This window comes from the organism of the source record quoted next, unplaced genomic scaffold, assembly GCF_019419815.1.
Source record: "Pyrus x bretschneideri cultivar Hongxiangsu unplaced genomic scaffold, Pyrus_bretschneideri_v1 Contig64, whole genome shotgun sequence".
Classification (NCBI taxonomy): domain Eukaryota; kingdom Viridiplantae; phylum Streptophyta; class Magnoliopsida; order Rosales; family Rosaceae; genus Pyrus; species Pyrus x bretschneideri.
In genome coordinates this window covers 2,276,340-2,295,400 of record NW_025999803.1, presented here as the reverse complement: position 1 = coordinate 2,295,400, position 19,061 = coordinate 2,276,340, and the positions used below count along the sequence as shown (strand labels likewise).

The window sequence follows — 19,061 nt, the reverse complement described above, 5'->3', positions numbered from 1 at the left end:
AGGGGAAACGGGCTCACTCGCCGACCCGTGTACCCGACGGCGACTCGATTTAATTCTGAACAATTTGCACAATTTTTCAGTCGAAATTCACCCTTCCATCACCTATAACCTATTCCACAACCGCCTATCTACCATCTTAGCTCAAATTTGAAGGCTTTTGGGTTTAATTTCCTGAAAGAAGAAGCAGGATGCCGACGGCATCATTGACGGTGATCCATCATTTTTTAATGAAATCCCCTCAATCTCTACCACCATTAGACTCTCCTTGAACCCAGGAACAAAGCCTAAACAACCTTGGAGGCAGCGGAGCACGGGAGAAGTCAAATCGAAGCTCACCTTTTCTAGGGTTATAGAGGGTTCGTGGCAAATTGAAGCTTTTCCAGGCCCAATTGGCCCTGGTTATAGGTATGGCCGCCATCGAAGCTCACTGAGATCTACTTGTCTATAAAATTTGGTAATTTTTTAAAATAGTTGAATTTTCCGACGAGTCGAGGTGGCCGATCGCCACCTGCGGCGGTGAGTGGTTAGTGGGCCAACAATGCCATTCTAAGTTTAATTTGATGTCCTAATTTGGTATTTGATATTCGTATGACATTGTTTGATCGTTTGAACCTAATTTCACTATGATAGGTTACTTGATCAAAATATGAATCAATGATCCGACCGTTGGATCGTCACCAAAATTTAATACGTTATAGAACATAATATTTGAGGACATTAGTTATGTACGGATCGGTAATCTAACGTACGGATCTTACCGAATTGGATTTCTAAGTTTGTAAAATAAATTGTTGACCGCCATTTAATCCTTATAATTAGCAGAGATCCGACCATCGGATCGCCATAAGATTTTAGTAGGTTGTTCTAGAAGCATAATGTGGACTTTGGAAAGTTACAGATCAGAAATCTGATCGGTGGATCTTTTGGTTTAGATTTCTAGAGTTGTGGACCCTATTCTCAATCTTAATCGACGGTTGGCTTTTCAGTCAACTAGCCTGAGTTCTTCTAGCGTATCGGTTATCTTAGAGCGCGGTTGAGACTTCATAGAGCATGATGGGCTCATCGGGATGGCGTGCCCCTCGATTGACGTGCGAGTTGATTCGCGTACTAGTGGCATTGTATTATTTTATACTTGTTTATTAAATATGTTTTGATTGTGCATTGGAAATGTTTATGGAATGTGGTCTGATTTGTATGATTGGCATGATGTGATGAAATGTGAGGGCTAGTAGCTGACCATGAACCCATTGTCATCAGGTTTGTTGCTTCGAGACTTGTTTCACATATCGTATCATTGTTCCATTTATGGTTTCGTTGAGCTTCTATATTTTGAGTGCTTGATTTCTTTGAGCCATTGATTTGTTCCTTGGCCCTCTGCTCGGTTCTGTTGAGTGATCCAGAACTGAGTATCTACTGGGGTTCCGTTGAGTGGTCTAGTTCTCTGCTCCGTCTAGATTATGTTGAAAGGTCCGAAATCCCTCGTGATCTGTGATTCCGTTGAGTGGTCCGGAACCATATCCACTCAGATTCCGTTGAGAGGTACGGAATCCCTTCTACTCCACGGTTCCGTTGAGTGGTCTGGAATTGTATCCTGGTTTGGATTCATTTGAGTGATCCGGAATCCCCTTGGTGTCTTGGTTTCGTTGAGTGGTCCGGAACCTGAGGTTGATGGATTTCGTTGAGTGCTCCGAAATCGCATCATTTGACTTGTTGGTTCCTTGGATTTGTTTTCAGCTTCAAATATGTAGGCTTCGGCCGAACTGTGTCGCTCTAGCCCTGCATTTCAGTCCATTGTACGTGTTATTGATTGGTGTGATAATTGGATGGTGTTGGAATGCATATGTGTGGGTGAATGGCAAGATGACTAGAGAATATTATTCTGCTTTGTTAAATGTTCCTTGAGGTGCTACAGGCTTAAATTGTGGTATATTGCTGAGACATAACGATTTATGTAATGAATGTTCGAGTATAGCGAATGGTGAACTACAAATGACTTGATCCCTATTGAGGGTACGTAGGCAGTCGAACGATAAGGTTAGATGCAGCCATAAAATAAATGAAAATTACAACGCAATTTGAATATTGAATTATGCTTTGTACATATCCCAGAGGTGGGGTATGTTAGACATACGGATATTTGGTGACGTCATGTGTCGATCTTGGACGTATGTCGGGATCAGGGCGTGACAAAATTGGTGGTGGTTTCAATTTGGACGGTGTTGGTCGAGATGATGTGCACCGTGTGTGCATAGTGAGTATAGGAGAGAGAGGGAGGGAGAAAGGGTAAGAAGAGAGCAATCAAAAAATGGGAGGAAATAACCCATTTACATACAAGGGCAATTAAGTCATTTGAAGGTGTAGGAAAAATCATATTTCTGTCTTATTAGTGTGCATATTCGAAATGTCATATTTTGTCCCAAGATTAAGAAATTGTCCTATTTCTAGGTATTTCTCATAAAAAAAAAAAATCAATATGGGCTAGTTCCCTAGCCAATTCACAAGTTATAAAATTTCATATCTCAACTGATAGCGGCACATAAACCTGGCATTTATGTCGTATTTCTCATTTTCGTGTCGTTTTCGTGTCATACCCGATAACTTAACGGGTCGTGTCGTGTAGTAAACGGGTAATATGACCCGACCCGAAATCATCCTGTTAATATTATCAAGTATTATGACCCGATCCGTTACCCGTTAAGAAAAATATATTTTAATCAATAAAAATGAAAATGAAAAACATAATTTGACCCAAAAAAATGTAAAACATAATACTAAATTAGTATATTCATACTAAATTTCGGAGTTGACCCTCTCATGAAAGTTGTAAAGCTTTTCATTATGAGTGATTACATTTTTCACACTTCTACAATAATTTTTATTAATTTTATTAATTTTGCACTCAAATAATAAACATTGTTCATGAGATTTGGAGGGTTTTAAAAATCTAAATGACCATGTAACCATCGTCTAAGCATTGAGGATGCAATTATGAATGCTTATTAGCTTTCACTTCTTTCAGACTTATACATTAATGATTATGAATTTTGTTTATTTTGAACTCCTTTAAAAATACTATTCATGAGAGTTTGTATGGCTTTAAAAATTCAAACGATCATATACCTATCCTCAAAGCGTAGAGGATGCGACTACAAGCATTTGCATATTTTTTTTCATATTTTTCGCACATGTAAATTAATTATTATAATTTTTTTAATGTGTTTGATATTTTTAAATTACTTGATATTTTTATTTTTAATGTGTTTTATGATTTTAATCTCAATCTTTGTTTATAATATAATATAAAAATAAATAAATAAATAAAACTTAAATTTTAAAATTTATATAGAATAATAATTAACGAACAATATATACATATTCATTATATCTATTGTATTTTATAGTAAGTTTTTTTTAGTAGTTTAAAAAATTAAAATCATCAAAATAACTTTTTTCTTATTGTGTCGAAACAGGTTACCCGCGTGTCACTCTCGTGTAAACCTGTTAAGGACCCATTATTATCGTGTGACCCGATAATGACCTAATTAGTTATCGTGTTGACCTGAACCTCATTATTTTCGTATCATTTACGTGTTGTGTTAACGAGTCGTGTAAAAAATTGCCAGGTCTAGCGGCACATTCGTAATTTAAATATATTCTTAAAGGTTGGGAATAGGGGTAACCAATTAATCTAATTGCTAAGCAGCGTGTCGCTCTTTTACACATGAGTTTAAAGTTCTCTTTTCATAAATTGGAGTAGTTTAAAATATCAGTTTCTTAAGAAAAAACAAAATCACAATAAAGAAAAAACAAAATCATGCATTGTATAATAGTCTCCGAGTCTAAGTTCAAGTTTTTATGAACTTTATACGATTTATCGGTTTACCAACTTTTAAAATAAAACATGTGCAACTCACACATCTATAAGAAACTAGTTTTTCAAAGGCCAGAAAGCATTTTGCACTATAAAACTTTTCCTTTAATATATTAAATGTTCCCATGACCTCTAACCTAGTGGCAACCATTATATTTGGAAATGATAAACCATTAATTCCGACTCGCAGCCAAAGCCGACATACATTCCTCTGAGTCTGCAGCCAAAGTAAAGCCGACATACATTCCTCTGAGTCTGCAGCCAAAGTACGTATAAAATAAATATGATTCGTTAGTTCTACAATCACATGGTGATCACCAACCAAATGTCCCAACTAGAACAATTTAGTAACTAAGAAAGAGTACCCATCACAACTTTATGAAGAGTGGTGCTATCCCTACACCTTATATCTTTCACGTATCATCTGTTATTTTTTTTCCAGTGAAGCTCTTCAATTTATTTGATTTAACGGTCGAAAATTGAGCGATATATGTCAAGGGTAAATATGTGTGTTTGGATAGCACCACCATTCTCAGAAATATAAAATCCATAACTGTATTTGTGTAAGGTGTTTTTCTTTATATTTCTTTCCATTAAACTCTAATTCAAATACCATTGACAGTCAAACTTGATTTTGGTTAGAAACTAGAATTCCTTTTGTCTTTTCACTGAGTTATGAATTTAGAAGAGAATACTTTCAGGTTATAAAGTCTACAGCGAAAACAACATTAGAAGTGTCACAAGAAGAGTCCCAAACAACCACAGCAGCTGAACTGGTCCCGTATTCGAATAACCAAAGTTTGTTGTTGATGGTGCAGTTCTTGGGACAACTTCAGCCTCAGGCTGTGGACATACTCCAAAGCTCACATTGGCCTGCGTACACAAGAACACGTAATTATGAATTTATGATTACCATGCACATAAATGACCAGAAATTAGGTTAATTGTCGCTTGAATGTCTTGTCCAGATTGATAGCGTGATAACATAACATATCAAACTATCTTATAAAACCACATATGCATCACATTACCGGATATTTATATACCGAATATCATATATTACTCACCTTGCAGTTAGCAATGGTTCCACACCCGCAAACCAAATGACCGTTTGCGACATCCGTAGCTTTAGGAGCTCCCCCACCATCACTCCTCTGAAGGTAGGTCACAGAAAAATGAATAAATGAATACATTTATAATTCTATACACATATAAACAATGAGCATCAACATAATTTTTGCTAGTAAGTTTATTTTTAAAAGTAATTCATACCTTGTAAAAATCAACCGCAATAAAGTTAGGCCATCTTTTAGAAGACGCATCATAACACGTATTCACCATGCGAAGCAATGCATCTGAATTATCCTTGCAAGCTTGGGTTATATCGGGAGCATCTCGAAAATAGTTGACCAAGACCAACGATTTTGATGTTGTGTTCATGGGAGATGATTCCGCGCGATTTGGACATGATCCAGCAACCATTCCACCCTTTCCATCTACAGTTTCACTCAAAACAGAATTATATTAAGAAATAGGATCTTCTGTATGTGTTTTCTGTGTCAAGTTCATGTTAATCGTTTTAGAGTTTAGAAGTAAGCATGTTGGGGTCAAAGATTTATGTTTATAGGATTAAATAAAACCCTAAAACAACGTAATTTTGGACATAAGTACAAAAAATACAAATAGAGTGTTCGAAGTCAAAGATAGAACTCACATTGGTTTTCGACCACATAGTTCCACTCATAGGCTATCCCTTCACTTGCCTCCTTTGCTCGTTTTGAAGTGAAAACCACCAAACGCTGATTTTTCTGGATCATATCAGCAACCGTCGGCCAATCTCCGCCTTGTTTTGGCATTCTTGACACTGGGAACCAGAATTTTCTCAAGCCAGCTGCATCAAACACTTTGGTCAAGCCCTTTGGTGATGTAACATAGTCTTCAATGATGATGGTCACAATGTCTGATGGGTTTGCTTGAAGAAAGGCTTGAATTTCTTTGAGCACATTAATGGCAGGTTGCTGATAAACCAGATTGCAGATTTAGTACTGCTATTCTTAAACGAAATCTTTTCAATAAATCTAAGCAAAGTCACAAATAGCGAAGTCATTGATAAACGTTTTAAGTTGAAGACTTAACTTGAGAAGCATCTGTTTCTTACCCTTCAAAGGATGTAGAAATCAATTAAACCGAAAATCGTTTAGCTAATTAACTGTCATCATGATAATTTCAGTAAAATTGTGTTTGTCTGTATATTTGATCACAGTTAAATAACTAAAAGATTTTTCAGTTTGGTTAAGTTTTGCAAGAATAATCCTTCAAGAGTTGAATCTTCAATAGGTAGTCGCACAATATAAGCAACCCATGCATTTACATCACAACACAAACTAATCCTTTTGCGTATATATAAAATATCATTTGGAAGCCATATAATACTTACAAAAGATGTGTAATTGTAGCAGTTGCCGCCGAACGAGTGACATAACCAAATACCATTTTGGAAGTCATACATATCCAGCATTAACCCTCTAACACCATTCTGCAAGATGATATAGCAATTAATTCACGAATTTAAGAATTGAAAATTTATCATATAGCCATAATTATTTTAAAAATTCCCTTTGTTTTATTGGTCAATTATCGTTGTTTGGCAGTCTTGCTTATGTACTATAATACAAGTATGATAGGTGCATCTTGCAAGTGATTGTCGTCATCATCGTAGTATACGTACGGTACATATGTATTCTGCTGGAGCTTCTAATCATCAAAGTCTATGATTATTTTCTTTCTTGAATATTAGACAATCGACCAAGAGGGAATTATTAAAGTCAAAACAATACCTAATCCATAACAACTTTAACATGCAAACATATTATGCAGTAGGTAGAAAGTCTAACCCTTGAACATCCTTCCACGGTTCTACAAAAGCACAAATCTGATGGCTATTCTTGCCGCCAAAGCCAAGACTCAACAAATATTTTCCTTTCTTAACTAAAAAGTGCTTTTGTTTTTGAGTTTTTTTAAGCTTTATCTGGGTTTCCAAGTGCTTTTGTAATCTTAGATTACTTAACTTTCATGGCAACATAAAGGTCACCACAGCCAACCAAAGACTAGTCATAACCACCACCGGGTAATCCAATGGTTGAGGACAAATTCCAGGCCAGTATTCTATACGGCACGTCCTGAGTTCGATTTCTGGCGCTGATGAACCACATGATGGTGACTAAGAGGAGGCTTAAATGCATCTGTAAATCTTTTCGTGGCGAAGCCATTGGTTAGTCCATTTTCAAAACAAAACAAAAAAACCAAAGACATAGTCATACGGTTATTTCACTTTAAGATTGGTCCTCCTTAATTGAATGTAGGACATTGTCCATTTTCCTTTTCACACTAAAACCTTAAGTAGCGTGACAACCAACATGCATGAGTCTTTATCATTACTTATTAGGCCCCATATGAACCTTGAACTGTTATTTCCTATTAATAATAGTTCAACTATTGCCATACCTCGATTTTTAACTCAAGTGGTGATCCAAATCAAATTTATTATGCACACGCACATTATCCTATAGGAGAACAAGAACATTACGTCCATAGCACAAGTGTTTGTAACTATGTATCTTTGCGTAACAATACTAAGTGACAAAATAAATCAGCCAAAATATACATGTGTCTAACTAAACATTGAATTCAAGCATTGGCGGGAATTTATAATTCCATTTGTAGAGTTATTTCATACTCATAAGAGTTTAATTTCATATAGAATACTAAACTTTTGAGCAAGTGTTCTAAAAATCTGCCTAGGTAGTAAGCGAGTGGCTACCGTTGCGATTAATCCTTATGCGTTTAAAAAATAAGAAAGGGTACCTACACTCTCCAAGGTGGACATAAGTAGCCTAGGCAGCCTTGGTAGTTTTGTGACTTTTTTTGCTTTTTTTTTTTTTTTCTAAGAAAATGACTTAGAGTGGCCACTCTCACTTAAACAAAAAATAAGATAACTTTTATCTTGCATTTTATATTTTAAACAAATTGTAAGAGACTTGTTGGTTACTTAGATGAACACATATTTATATGCTCGTTCTCATATTTGCAATATATTTTAGTACTTTATAATTTATATACTAATAGCCTCTTGTCACACGCGTATTGACCTTTTTATATTTTTTTATTAAAATAATTAATTTACATATTTTTAAAAAATTATTTAAAAAAAATGAATTAAAAATGTGAAACCACCCACCACCGTGGGAGGTTTTGTTTTTGTTTTCTTTTTCTATAATTTTAAATATTAAATTCAGTCAAAATAAAAATATGGTTAAATACTTTAGCTTCTTTTGGTTCAATTGTAATTTATGAAATTCTTAAAGGGCAATTTATGGTATTTTGAATGTTTCATCATTTTAGGATGCTCACTTTTTATATATATATATTCTATTTTAATATTTATATTTTCCAATATAATTATATATTTTAATTAAATTTATTATATAACATATAAATAAGTGTCTACTCATATTTATAAAAATAAGGAAAAATTATCGACTAGCACCTAAGCACCATTTAGAACTTTATTTACAAGTACAGGTTCAAGGAAGAGAAATTATTATTGAACTTTCCATTCACGAAATTCGAATCTAAGATATTTCTTTTATAAGTGAAAATAAATATCAAAAATCCCAATAAATCATAGTACTAAGCAATTCCTTTTGACATTTTTAAAGAAAAAGAAAATCACATTTCCATCTACCTCATTTATTAAGGATAGTCGCACACCCATTTTTCCTCCTACATACCCTTATTAATTTTTCTTCAATCTTTTTTAATTCATTCTATTGATAGACAAAATGAATGTGTGTTTGGTCATTTTTCTAATGAAAGGCCATTGATGAATACCATCAAATGCCATAAACAAGGAGGAAACAGCGCTCTGTCAACTACCTAGAATTCTAAACAGAGTTTTGTTCCTCAAACATTAAGTTCCTTATTATTTCCCAGAAATTAAACAAGGAAAGAAAAATAACATAAACAAAAGAAATAGAAAGAGAGAAAGAAAGACATACGTTAAGCTGCTCAGTAATGGAGTCCTGCTGGTTAGTAGGAGCGATAATCAATGAGCCAGTCGCCGACCTGTCACCTAACCTCGCAAACGAATTGTGGGTTGTCAACCATGAATACTTGTTAAACGGTAGCGTTTGAACCTGCTCATGTATAAATGCACAACTACCCCCATCAGACAGACAGACAGAAACAAAAATAAAGACCAAATCTTTAAGAAAAATGGAAAATCAAAGAAGTTGGATTTATGGGAACCTGAGAAATGGGGCTGATGGGTTTGATTCTGGTGCATTTGGGCACCACGTTGCTGTCTGCAACGCACGTCTCGCAGTGCAATCCCGAGTCGCAGTCGCTGTTCTTGATACATCTCTGTCCCTCCTGGAAATTGCAGAAAGAAAAACAAGCACAGGAAAAATGGGTTTTAAAGCTGTGGAAAATATACAGAATTAATAAGATATGAAATGGGTTTTCAGTTTTGAATCAGAGAGATGAGAGAAATAAATCAAGAGGTTAATACCTCGCGAGATGAAGAAAGATCGAGGAGTGAAATAGTAGCCAACAGAGTTGCAACAAAAATAAGTCTCTGCAAGTAAAAATAAAATAAAATAAACAAGTGTGCGAGAAGGTGATGGAGCTAGAAGGAGGTGATGGAGAAGAAGAAGTTGTTAATTACGTGCTCCATTGAAGTGTTGGGTGGGGAGCTTTAATTCCACAGACGCTATAGATTCAGGGAAATTATGAAGCAAAAAGAAAGAAAGGAGTCCTCTTTTACAAGAACAAATGAAGAAAAGAAATACAATTTGTTGAGGACTCCTCTTACCCTCTATAAATCACTCAATGTTTGAGTTATATTATGTAACAAGTGTTGTGGGAGACAAAGTTGGGGGATGTTTCACAATAAAACAAGTAATTATATGACTTGATCAAGTGCGGTCCCCACCCCCCTCCCCCCTCTCTCTTTTTCTTTTTTCTTTTTTTTTCTTTTAATACCGGAAATGACTTGATCAAGTGCGGTCCCCCCTCCCCCCTCCCCTCCTCCCCAAAAAAAAACCTCTCTCTCTTCTTCTTTTTTCTTTTTTTTCTTTTAATACCGAAAAAATCGAACTTAATAACTCGGATGCAAATTAGAATTTTCTTAATGTTACAAATGTCTTACCCTCTTTCTCTCTTAGATCAACATGAAATGTGTGTTGTTTTTATGTTTATATATTTGGTCTTGAGAGCCGCCATGAGATTGCTAATTTATTAGTAAGTAGGATTCTTGTTCACTCAAACTGACAATTTTTTTTCGTGCGGATAAAGGCCTATTTAAAGGGGTGGTTGAGTTTCATACTTAATAAACAATTTAGGCTTATTAATTGAAATGTTTCCTGAACCTGTCATTTAGTTTGAATTTATCCTTTGAAATTGGTTTTGTCACACTCTATCCTAAAACTAATATTTTGGGTAAAGTACAAAAAACTACCTCAACTATTGCGGTCATGACAGTTTCATACCTCATCTTTTAAAATTGACAATGTCATACCGCATCTTACGAATTTGTGACAATGTCATACCTCCGTCAATTTTTCTGTTAGTTTTTCTGTTAAATGCTGACGTGGCAATAGACAGGGACCACTTTCTATTAAAAAATTAATAAAATATTATTAAAAACTAAAAAAAATATTTAATATTTTTTAAATATTAAAATAATAAATGAAAGTAAAATCAAAAAAAAAGGGTAAAGTACAAAAAATTACCTCAACTATTGGAGTCACGACAGTTTCATACCTTATCTTTTAAAATTGACAATGTTATACCGCATCTTACAAATTTGTGACAATGTCATACCTCCGTCAATTTTTCTGTTAGTTTTTTCTGTTAAGTTCTGACGTGGCTTGATTCGGGACATACTTTCTATTAAAAAATTATTAAAAACTAAAAAACAATTATTTAATATTTTTTAAATATTAAAATAATGATAAAAGTAGAGAAAAAAAAAACCATCAGTTTGTCCCTCCCCTCCCCCTCCCCCCCTCCTCTCTCTTCTCCCCATCTTCATTTTCTTCCCCCCACCTGCAAACCCAAAAAACAAAAAAAAAAAAAAAAAATTTTGAAAACCCAACAACCCCCTGCAGAAGAACAAGAAGGAGGAGGAGGAGGAGGAAGAAGAAGAAGAAGAGGAAAAAAAAAATTCCCCCTATCGGCGCGGAAGAAGAAGAAGGGAGAAGGAGAAGGAGGAAGAAGAAGAAGAGGAAGAAAAAATAAAAAACAAATTTGAAAACCCATCAACACCCCCCTCTGCGGAAGAAGAAGAAGAAGGAGAAGGAGGAGGAAGAAGAAAAAGAGGAAAAAAAGGAGGAAGGAAATTTTTTTTTTTTTTTTAAAAAAAAAAAAAACCATCAACTCCCCTGCGGAAGAAGAAAGAAAAAAAAAAAAAAATTTTTGAAAACCCATCAAACCCCAAATCCACCACTTTCATCCATTCTCCACATCCTCTTCCGTACCCATCCTTCACCTTCTTTGTGCACCCATCTTCCCACCGACGAGATCTGGGTTTTTTTTTTTTTTTTTTTCTGGGTTGCAGGAGGGAGAAGAGTGTGGGTGTGGGGAAATTGAGTGCGAGTGTGGGGGGAAGACAAATTGGATTTATTATTATTTTTTTTTTGTTGGGATTTGCAGGTGGGGGAAGAAGATGAAGAAAGGGAGAGGAGAGAGGAAGGAGGAGGGGGGAGGGGAGGGACGAAATGAGGGTTTTTTTTTTTGGCCTTTTATTATTATTTTAATATTTAAAAAATATTAAATAATTATTTTTTAGTTTTTAATAATTTATTAATAGAAAGTAGGTCACGAATCAAGCCATATCAGCACTTAACAGAAAAACTAACAGAAAAATTGACAGAGGTATGACATTGTCACAAATTCATAAGATGCGTTATGACATTGTCAATTTTAAAAGATGAGATATGAAACTGTCGTGATCCCAATAGTTGAGGTAGTTTTTTGTACTTTACACCTTTTTTTTTAATTTTACTTTTATTTATTATTTTAATATTTAAAAAATATTAAATATTTTTTTTAGTTTTTAATAATATTTTATTAATTTTTTAATAGAAGTGGTCCCCGTATGTTGCCACGTCAGCATTTAACAGAAAAACTAACAGAAAAATTGACGGAGGTATGACATTGTCACAAATTTATAAGATGCGGTATGACATTGTCAATTTTAAAAGATGAGGTATGAAACTGTCATGACCGCAATAGTTGAGGTAGTTTTTTGTACTTTACCCTAATATTTTCAACTCTTTTGATCTCACTTCACCTCATTTCATTAAAAAACTGTTAAATACAAGGGTATCTTAGGTATATTATTTTTACACATCTATTTACTTCTAGCCTACACATTAAACCAACGCCAATTCCATTTTTGACAACTCTAATTCACATCCATGAGTTTTTGGTCTTTTTAAAATAAAGTATTCAATTAATAGAAAATTTTCGAGCAACAAAATCATTATATCAATCAAAATAGGGAGTTTTAACGAAAAACTCTCGGTATTGTTCACTTTAATGAAAAACCACATTTTTACACTAAAAAATCAAGCCTAGTACTATTCATTTTACCCGTTATTTTGTTCTTATCATTAAAACTCAAAGTTTTCAAGCCATTTTCATTAGTTTTCCTATCAAAATAAAGGTTTACTTTTTTGTTTTTAGGGTCATTTCACATGCAAAGCATCCGTATATTGGCTCGAAACTTTGCACTTGAAAAATATTAACTACAGCGTAATGGAAACATGATCAACCTATTTCAAGATATCTTTCTAATTGAAATTGGCCTAACCACAGGTTTCACCCATCAAATAATGATATCAGATCAGTTGCACAAAATATAATCTCATAAACAAACCATTAAGCTATCATGTCCAAAATCCTTCCCAAACCAAAAAATTCATCTAACGCAAATGTGCATAGTTTACAACTAAAAGTCTGACATTGTTGCTTGTTTCGGAATTTTTCTATTGATTGAATAAGTTATTTTTAAAAATGCCCTAACTCATGGGGTTTGAATTCGAGTTGTCAAAAATGAACTAAGATTGGTTTAGTGAGTGGCTATAGGTAAATAGATGTGTAAAAAGTAAAAAATTTAAAATACCCTTGATTTAATAGTTCTTTACCGGAATGGGATGTGAAAATGTTAGTTTCAAGAGACAAAGTTAGACAAAACTAATTTCAGGAAGTATATTGAGACTAAATGACAGTTTCAGAGGGCAACCAACATTTTAAGAAGGGTTAATTGGATAACTCTCTTAGACCAAGTAAATTGTAGACCATGCTTATTAATCCTCATGCTAAGGACTTAGACCCAAGCAATGGGTACCTTAATATATAGGGTTATACAGACCAACTGGGGGAGCCAAGAAAATATGTAATGCAATACGTCTTTCCTGTTTTTTCTGAGACTACAGTTTGAGAAAAACCAAGTTCTCAGCAAAGAAAAGAAAATGATACGTTCTGTCTTCAGTTTTGTTTTTGCTTGAAGCAGCTTCCTTCTCTCGTGAAATGGATGTGACCCATCACGCACTGAAAACTGCTTTATCTACAAGACTAGGTACAAGTACAAGACTTTGACAGACTTAGGGAAACTAAAGAGGACTTTAATCTCACAAGCGATGTTGCTTCTCCACATGCAAGTGTGTACATACGGTTTGTAACCGGTCAAACTGAACTGGAATTGGTGTAAACCAAACCGCTCAGTTTTATTGACATTTTTAAGTAAAATCGAATTGAACTGGTGATAAGTTTTTATTTCGGTTTCAATTTGGGCATAGAACCCGACCGAACTGGACCGTGCCCACCCTAAAAAATGAGAGGGGAAGCAATTTGACTTCAAGGTTTAGGGTTGAAGAGGTATAGAATTTAATCACCAAAGAAATTCACCCCTTGCGAATATGATTTCTTACTTTACTATAACGCTAGTGTTTTCTGCAACTAGACCACCCATAAAAATTAAAAGTTGACTACAACAGCTTATGTCCTCACCTTAAGTATGCTTTTACATATACTTGGGAGGGGATGGGCTTAATCTTACAATAAGTTAGCAATAAAACGTGGTTCAGATTCGCCTTTAGCGATGATCGAATCTAAAACCTCTCACTTTCATGGGAAAAAAAAATATTACTAGACCGTAGTACTCAATGACTACATACACTTTGTTACGGTTAATACTAATCATAGGACATTCTTCTTACGCCTGATGGCAGCACTTCCACAGCAGCTTTCTTCTCATTTCGTAGTTCTAGGGTTTAGGGTTAGAAACTTAGAATTAAGATTAGGGAAAAGAGCTAGAGAAGGAGCGGGTGAAACAGGACCCAGGGATGCAATTTTTTTTTTTTTTACTTTTAAACGAGCGATGTTGTAGAAGGGAGATTTGAACTCTGAACATTGAATGATGTCACTCTTTCACTTTCGTAATTCTAGTTTGGCAACTCTCAACAAAATATGTAAAATTTCATGCATTGGATTTTTTTCTTTTTCTCAAAAAGGCGACTAGCTATTTGCTTTGTCATAGCAATTTACCCTTTCGGTAGCTGGAAAGTTGTACTATTTTTCTTTCGTTATGGTTTTTTCCCATTGGGTTTTTTCAAATAAGGTTTTAATAAGACAACTGATGTGATATGTGGACATCCAAGGGGGAATGTTGTAAAAAATGTATGGTGTATGCCCACATCCCACATGCATTTTGAAAATGGTGAAAATGATAGTGATATATTTGTTGTTATGTAATATTGTCAAAACTAGTCATCATATCGTCTTTGGATGTTCTCATGGGAGTAGCTCTATAAATAGAGTGATCTGTGTGTTATCAAAACACACACTGCTAAAGAAAGAATCAAATAAATAATATCAGTATATCTCCCTCCATCTCTTTATCTGCCTTCCTTTGTGTTATAGCTACTAAAATTATAGTGTGATATTTTGCATATGTTTCGCTCCTGTCTTTAGCAAACTTTTGCCTATTTATACACGTTATCAGTACAACTCTCTAACCCTAAACAGTTATCATCTCCATTCGCCAAAAATGTTTCCTCCTAGGATTTTACTGTTCTTCTTCTTCCTTTGCCTCACCTGCTGGATATACCCTTGTTGTTTGCACCATGCCTGCTTCTCGTTCTCAATTTAACAATTACTTATATATTTGATTTCTTGTTTGGTGTAGTTCCTGATTACTAACTCAGTATTTATTTATGTTAATTTTACTGCGATCAAAGATGGTGCAGTATTATCGCCCATCTTGGACGGCATATTTAATTTTATTGCAATTTTAGGTGGTGCGATATAATCATCCACCCTGCATATTTAAATTTCCTGCTATTTAATTTTACTGCAATTTTAGGTGGTCTGATATAGTCGTCCACCCTGCTCTGCATATTTAAATTTTCCTGCAGTTTAAGTGGTGCAAAATAATCATCCATCCTATGCTTACTTCAATGACAATGGTGCGGTACAATCACCCTTCTCATTAATCATGTAAATCTCAAGCCTAAAGTTTTGAGTGCTTATCATTTTGGCCTGAAAATCAAAATGAAAAATTTGTAAGAACCAGAAGTTCTAACACTATATTCTTCTAGGAATACATATTATTGCAAGTTCTTACAGATCTCATTTTTCTTTATGGCGAACTTGACAAAGCTTGATTTTGTTGCCTTGGACATTACTAGGAAGAACTACCTTACTTCGGTAGTAGATACCAAGATCCATCTGGAGACAGGAAATCTTTTAGAAACCATTAGGGAGGAAAACAGTGCATCCTCCCAAGATCGGGCAAGGGCCATGATCTTTATTCGTCGCCACATTGATGAAGGACTAAAGAGCGAGTACCTAACAGTTGAAGATCCATTAGCTCTCTAGAAGGCACTGAGAAACAGATACAATCACCAGAAAACGATGATTCTTCCAAGAGCTCGTTATGAGTGAACTCACCTAAGGATCCAGGATTTTAAGTCAATGGCTGAGTACAATTTTGCGATGTTCATAATTAACTCCTAGATGAAGCTTTATGGGGAAGCCATTAATGAGGAAGATATGCTGGAAAAGACTTTCAGCACATTTCATGCATCCAACGTGCTCTTGCAATAGCAGTATAGAGAGTGAGACTTCATTGAATACAACCAGCTGATATCTGTGCTCCTAGTAGCTGAACAAAACAATGAGCTCCTGATGAAGAATCATCAGTCCCGACCTAATGGATCGGCATCATTCCCAGAAGTGAATGTTGCTTCCCTTGAAAGGAATACCACATCCTCTCATGGCAATAATTACAAACTAGGGCGTGGCCACAAGAAAGGCAAGTGGAACAGGAAAGGCAAGAATCATGGTGTCCAGTTTCATAACCAGATTCTAAGGCATAATTTAGGCCCGAGCATCAAGAATGCAAATCGCCACAAAGGCAAACCTCATATGAACAACATTCCTAGAAACTCTGAAGAATCATGTTATAGGTGTGGTGACAATGGGCATTGGGCACGTATCTATCATACCCTAAAACAACTGGTGGATCTATATCAAGTCTCCCTTAAGGAGAAGGCTGTCGAGATCAATTTCCTCGACCAGGCTAGACCAATGGATATACCTAATCCAGTGCTCAACTTATCAAGGCAGTTGAACACAACCCACCTAGATGTTTCAGACTTCATTATGGAAAAAGGGAATGAAGTGTACCAATCTGATTGAATCATTTATGTTTGATGTACTTTTATTCTAAACTTGTAGTTTAAAACTCACATTTCAATTCAATAAAAGTGGCATTTCAATTTCGTTTTTATTATGAATAAGTGGTTTTTAACTGTGATCCCCTTTACACAGAAAGCATAGATAAAAACTGTGGTTATTCTCAAAACATGAGAAATGGCGGAAATATTTGTCTTGTAGACAGCGCAACCACACATACAATACTTCGTGATCGAAAGTATTTCTCAAGCTTAATGCTTACAAAAGTAAGGGTAACAACAATATCAGGGCAATCAGATGAAATTGAAGGCTCAAGTAAAGCCCAGATTATGTTACCAAATGGAACAATATTGTCCATACAAAATGCGTTGTATGCTACTCGATTTACTCAAAATTTGTTGAGTTTCAAAGATATACATTTAAATGGATACCACATTGATACCCATAAACGTATATTAGAGAAGTTGTGTGGTTTGTCAAGTGGATTATATTATACATACATAAAGACAGTCGAATCACATACTGTCATGAACTAGAAGTTCATTGATTCAAAAGTTTCCATGCTTTGGCATGACCGTATGGGCCATCCAGGATCCACCATGATGCGTAGGATCATTACCAACTCTAATGGACATTCATTATTGAGCAGACACATTGCTATCTCAAATAATAACCCTTGCAAGGCTTGTTCTCAAGGGAAGTTGGTAATTAAACCATCACAACTAAAGGTTGATGTTGAATCCCCATCATTTTTGCAAAGAATTCAAGGGGATATTTGTGGATCTTGTGGACCATTTCGATATTTTATGGTTTTGGTTGATGCATCTACCTGATGATCACATGTTTGTCTCTTGTCTACACGAAATGTAGCTTTTGCGAGACTTCTTGCTCAGATAATTAAGTTGCGAGCACAGTTCCCAGATTACCCCATTAAGTCAATCCGAATTGATAACGCTGGTGAATTTACATCTCAAACCTTTGATGATTATTGCATGACATTGGGCATTGATGTTTGATAGGAGCATATTCATGCGACTTAAATGGCTTGTTCTCGTGCATTTACGTTATGTTTCTTTAGTTATTTTAGTACTTTAAGCTATTTTCGTGTGTTTGTAGGTCCAAAGGGCTAAAGGAGCAAAAAGATGCATTTTGGAGACTTTTGGAGCACTTTTGGGCTAAGGATGGATAGCCTATGCTTGTAGCCAAAGTGTTGGACGAAATTGAAGACCTAATTGAAAACCAAAGTGTTGGAACCTTGTTCCCTTTAGTTTTAGGACATTTAAACCTTTCCTATATCCTTAGCCGTGCATAACATTCCAACATTCCACTCCTTCATTTCAGCCACACTCCCACATATCATTACTTATCATCACCACTTATCACTTATCATAATCACATATCATACACTTACCATCACCACTTATCACTTATCATAATCACCCATAATCATTCACATAAATCAGCCACATGCATTCACTCTTCATAATTCAACCTAGCTGTCATGTTTCCCCTTTCATCATTCCCTCACATTCTTTAATTCAGCCAACACATGCTTACACATGCATTTTCAGCACCAAAGAATCATTGCACATGCATTTCCAACCCACATGCATCATTTAATCATTCAAACATGCAGCCACATTCACTTTACCTAACTGTCATGTTCCCTCTCCCATCCATTTTCAGATTTCCACCAACCAATCTAGTTGTCATTACACATGCATTCCCTTCTTTAATCATTCCTAGCTGCCATTCACATGTTCTCCCATCCCTTCTCTCCCTATAAAACCATGCATTGCATTCATTCAATTCATCTGATTCTTCCATACACATTTCAGTCACAAACACCAACCATTCCCTTGTGCCATGCTCTCTCCCTAATAATCCAAACACCACACCAGAAATCATCCCATTGCCGTGGCCTCCTCCTTCTATTTTCACCACTCCCCAAACCATTCACACCATCAAACTATCCATTAGACCTTGTGCTACAACGAAGAGGAAGATAAGAGGGCCTAAACGTTCATACAATTCAAGTTTGAGTTGTTGGAATGTTTAGGTGTTTCTTTGATTTCAATGTTTAATTTCAATACTCTTTGTTTTGTACGAATGAGGAATGGAAGAGAAGAGGGCCTAAACGTTCATACAATTCAAGTTTGAGTTGTTGGAATGTTTAGGTGTTTCTTTGATTCTCTTTGTTTTGTATCATGAGGAACTAAACCCCCCCTTGGCTAGGGGGGGATTCGAATTATATGTTTATGCTTGCGTTTTGATTTGATTACTTCTAATTGCATTTCATAAGTCGTGGATTCAATTTGTTTAACTGTTTGATTGATAACTTATTTATGTATGTTTATTGAGAGTGCACGCTTAATTTTCATGCATGAATATGACGCTAGAATATAAGTGAGTTTCACCTAATAGTTAC

General features: G+C 35.3%; 1 protein-coding gene across 1 annotated transcript; it reads right to left on the bottom strand.

Annotated features, from left to right (window-relative positions):
• Positions 1–4,486: 4,486 nt before the first annotated feature.
• On the bottom strand, positions 4,487–9,848 carry LOC103938000 (PI-PLC X domain-containing protein At5g67130). Its single transcript, XM_009347994.3, has 9 exons — positions 9,597–9,848; positions 9,441–9,506; positions 9,179–9,301; positions 8,929–9,066; positions 6,309–6,407; positions 5,586–5,889; positions 5,144–5,367; positions 4,939–5,025; positions 4,487–4,744 (listed from the first exon to the last, which is right to left on the bottom strand). The coding sequence occupies exons 1-9, from the start codon at positions 9,603–9,605 to the stop codon at positions 4,583–4,585; spliced, it is 1,212 nt and encodes a 403-aa protein (XP_009346269.2). The 5' UTR covers positions 9,606–9,848; the 3' UTR covers positions 4,487–4,582.
• Between the last annotated feature and the right edge of the window lie 9,213 nt (positions 9,849–19,061).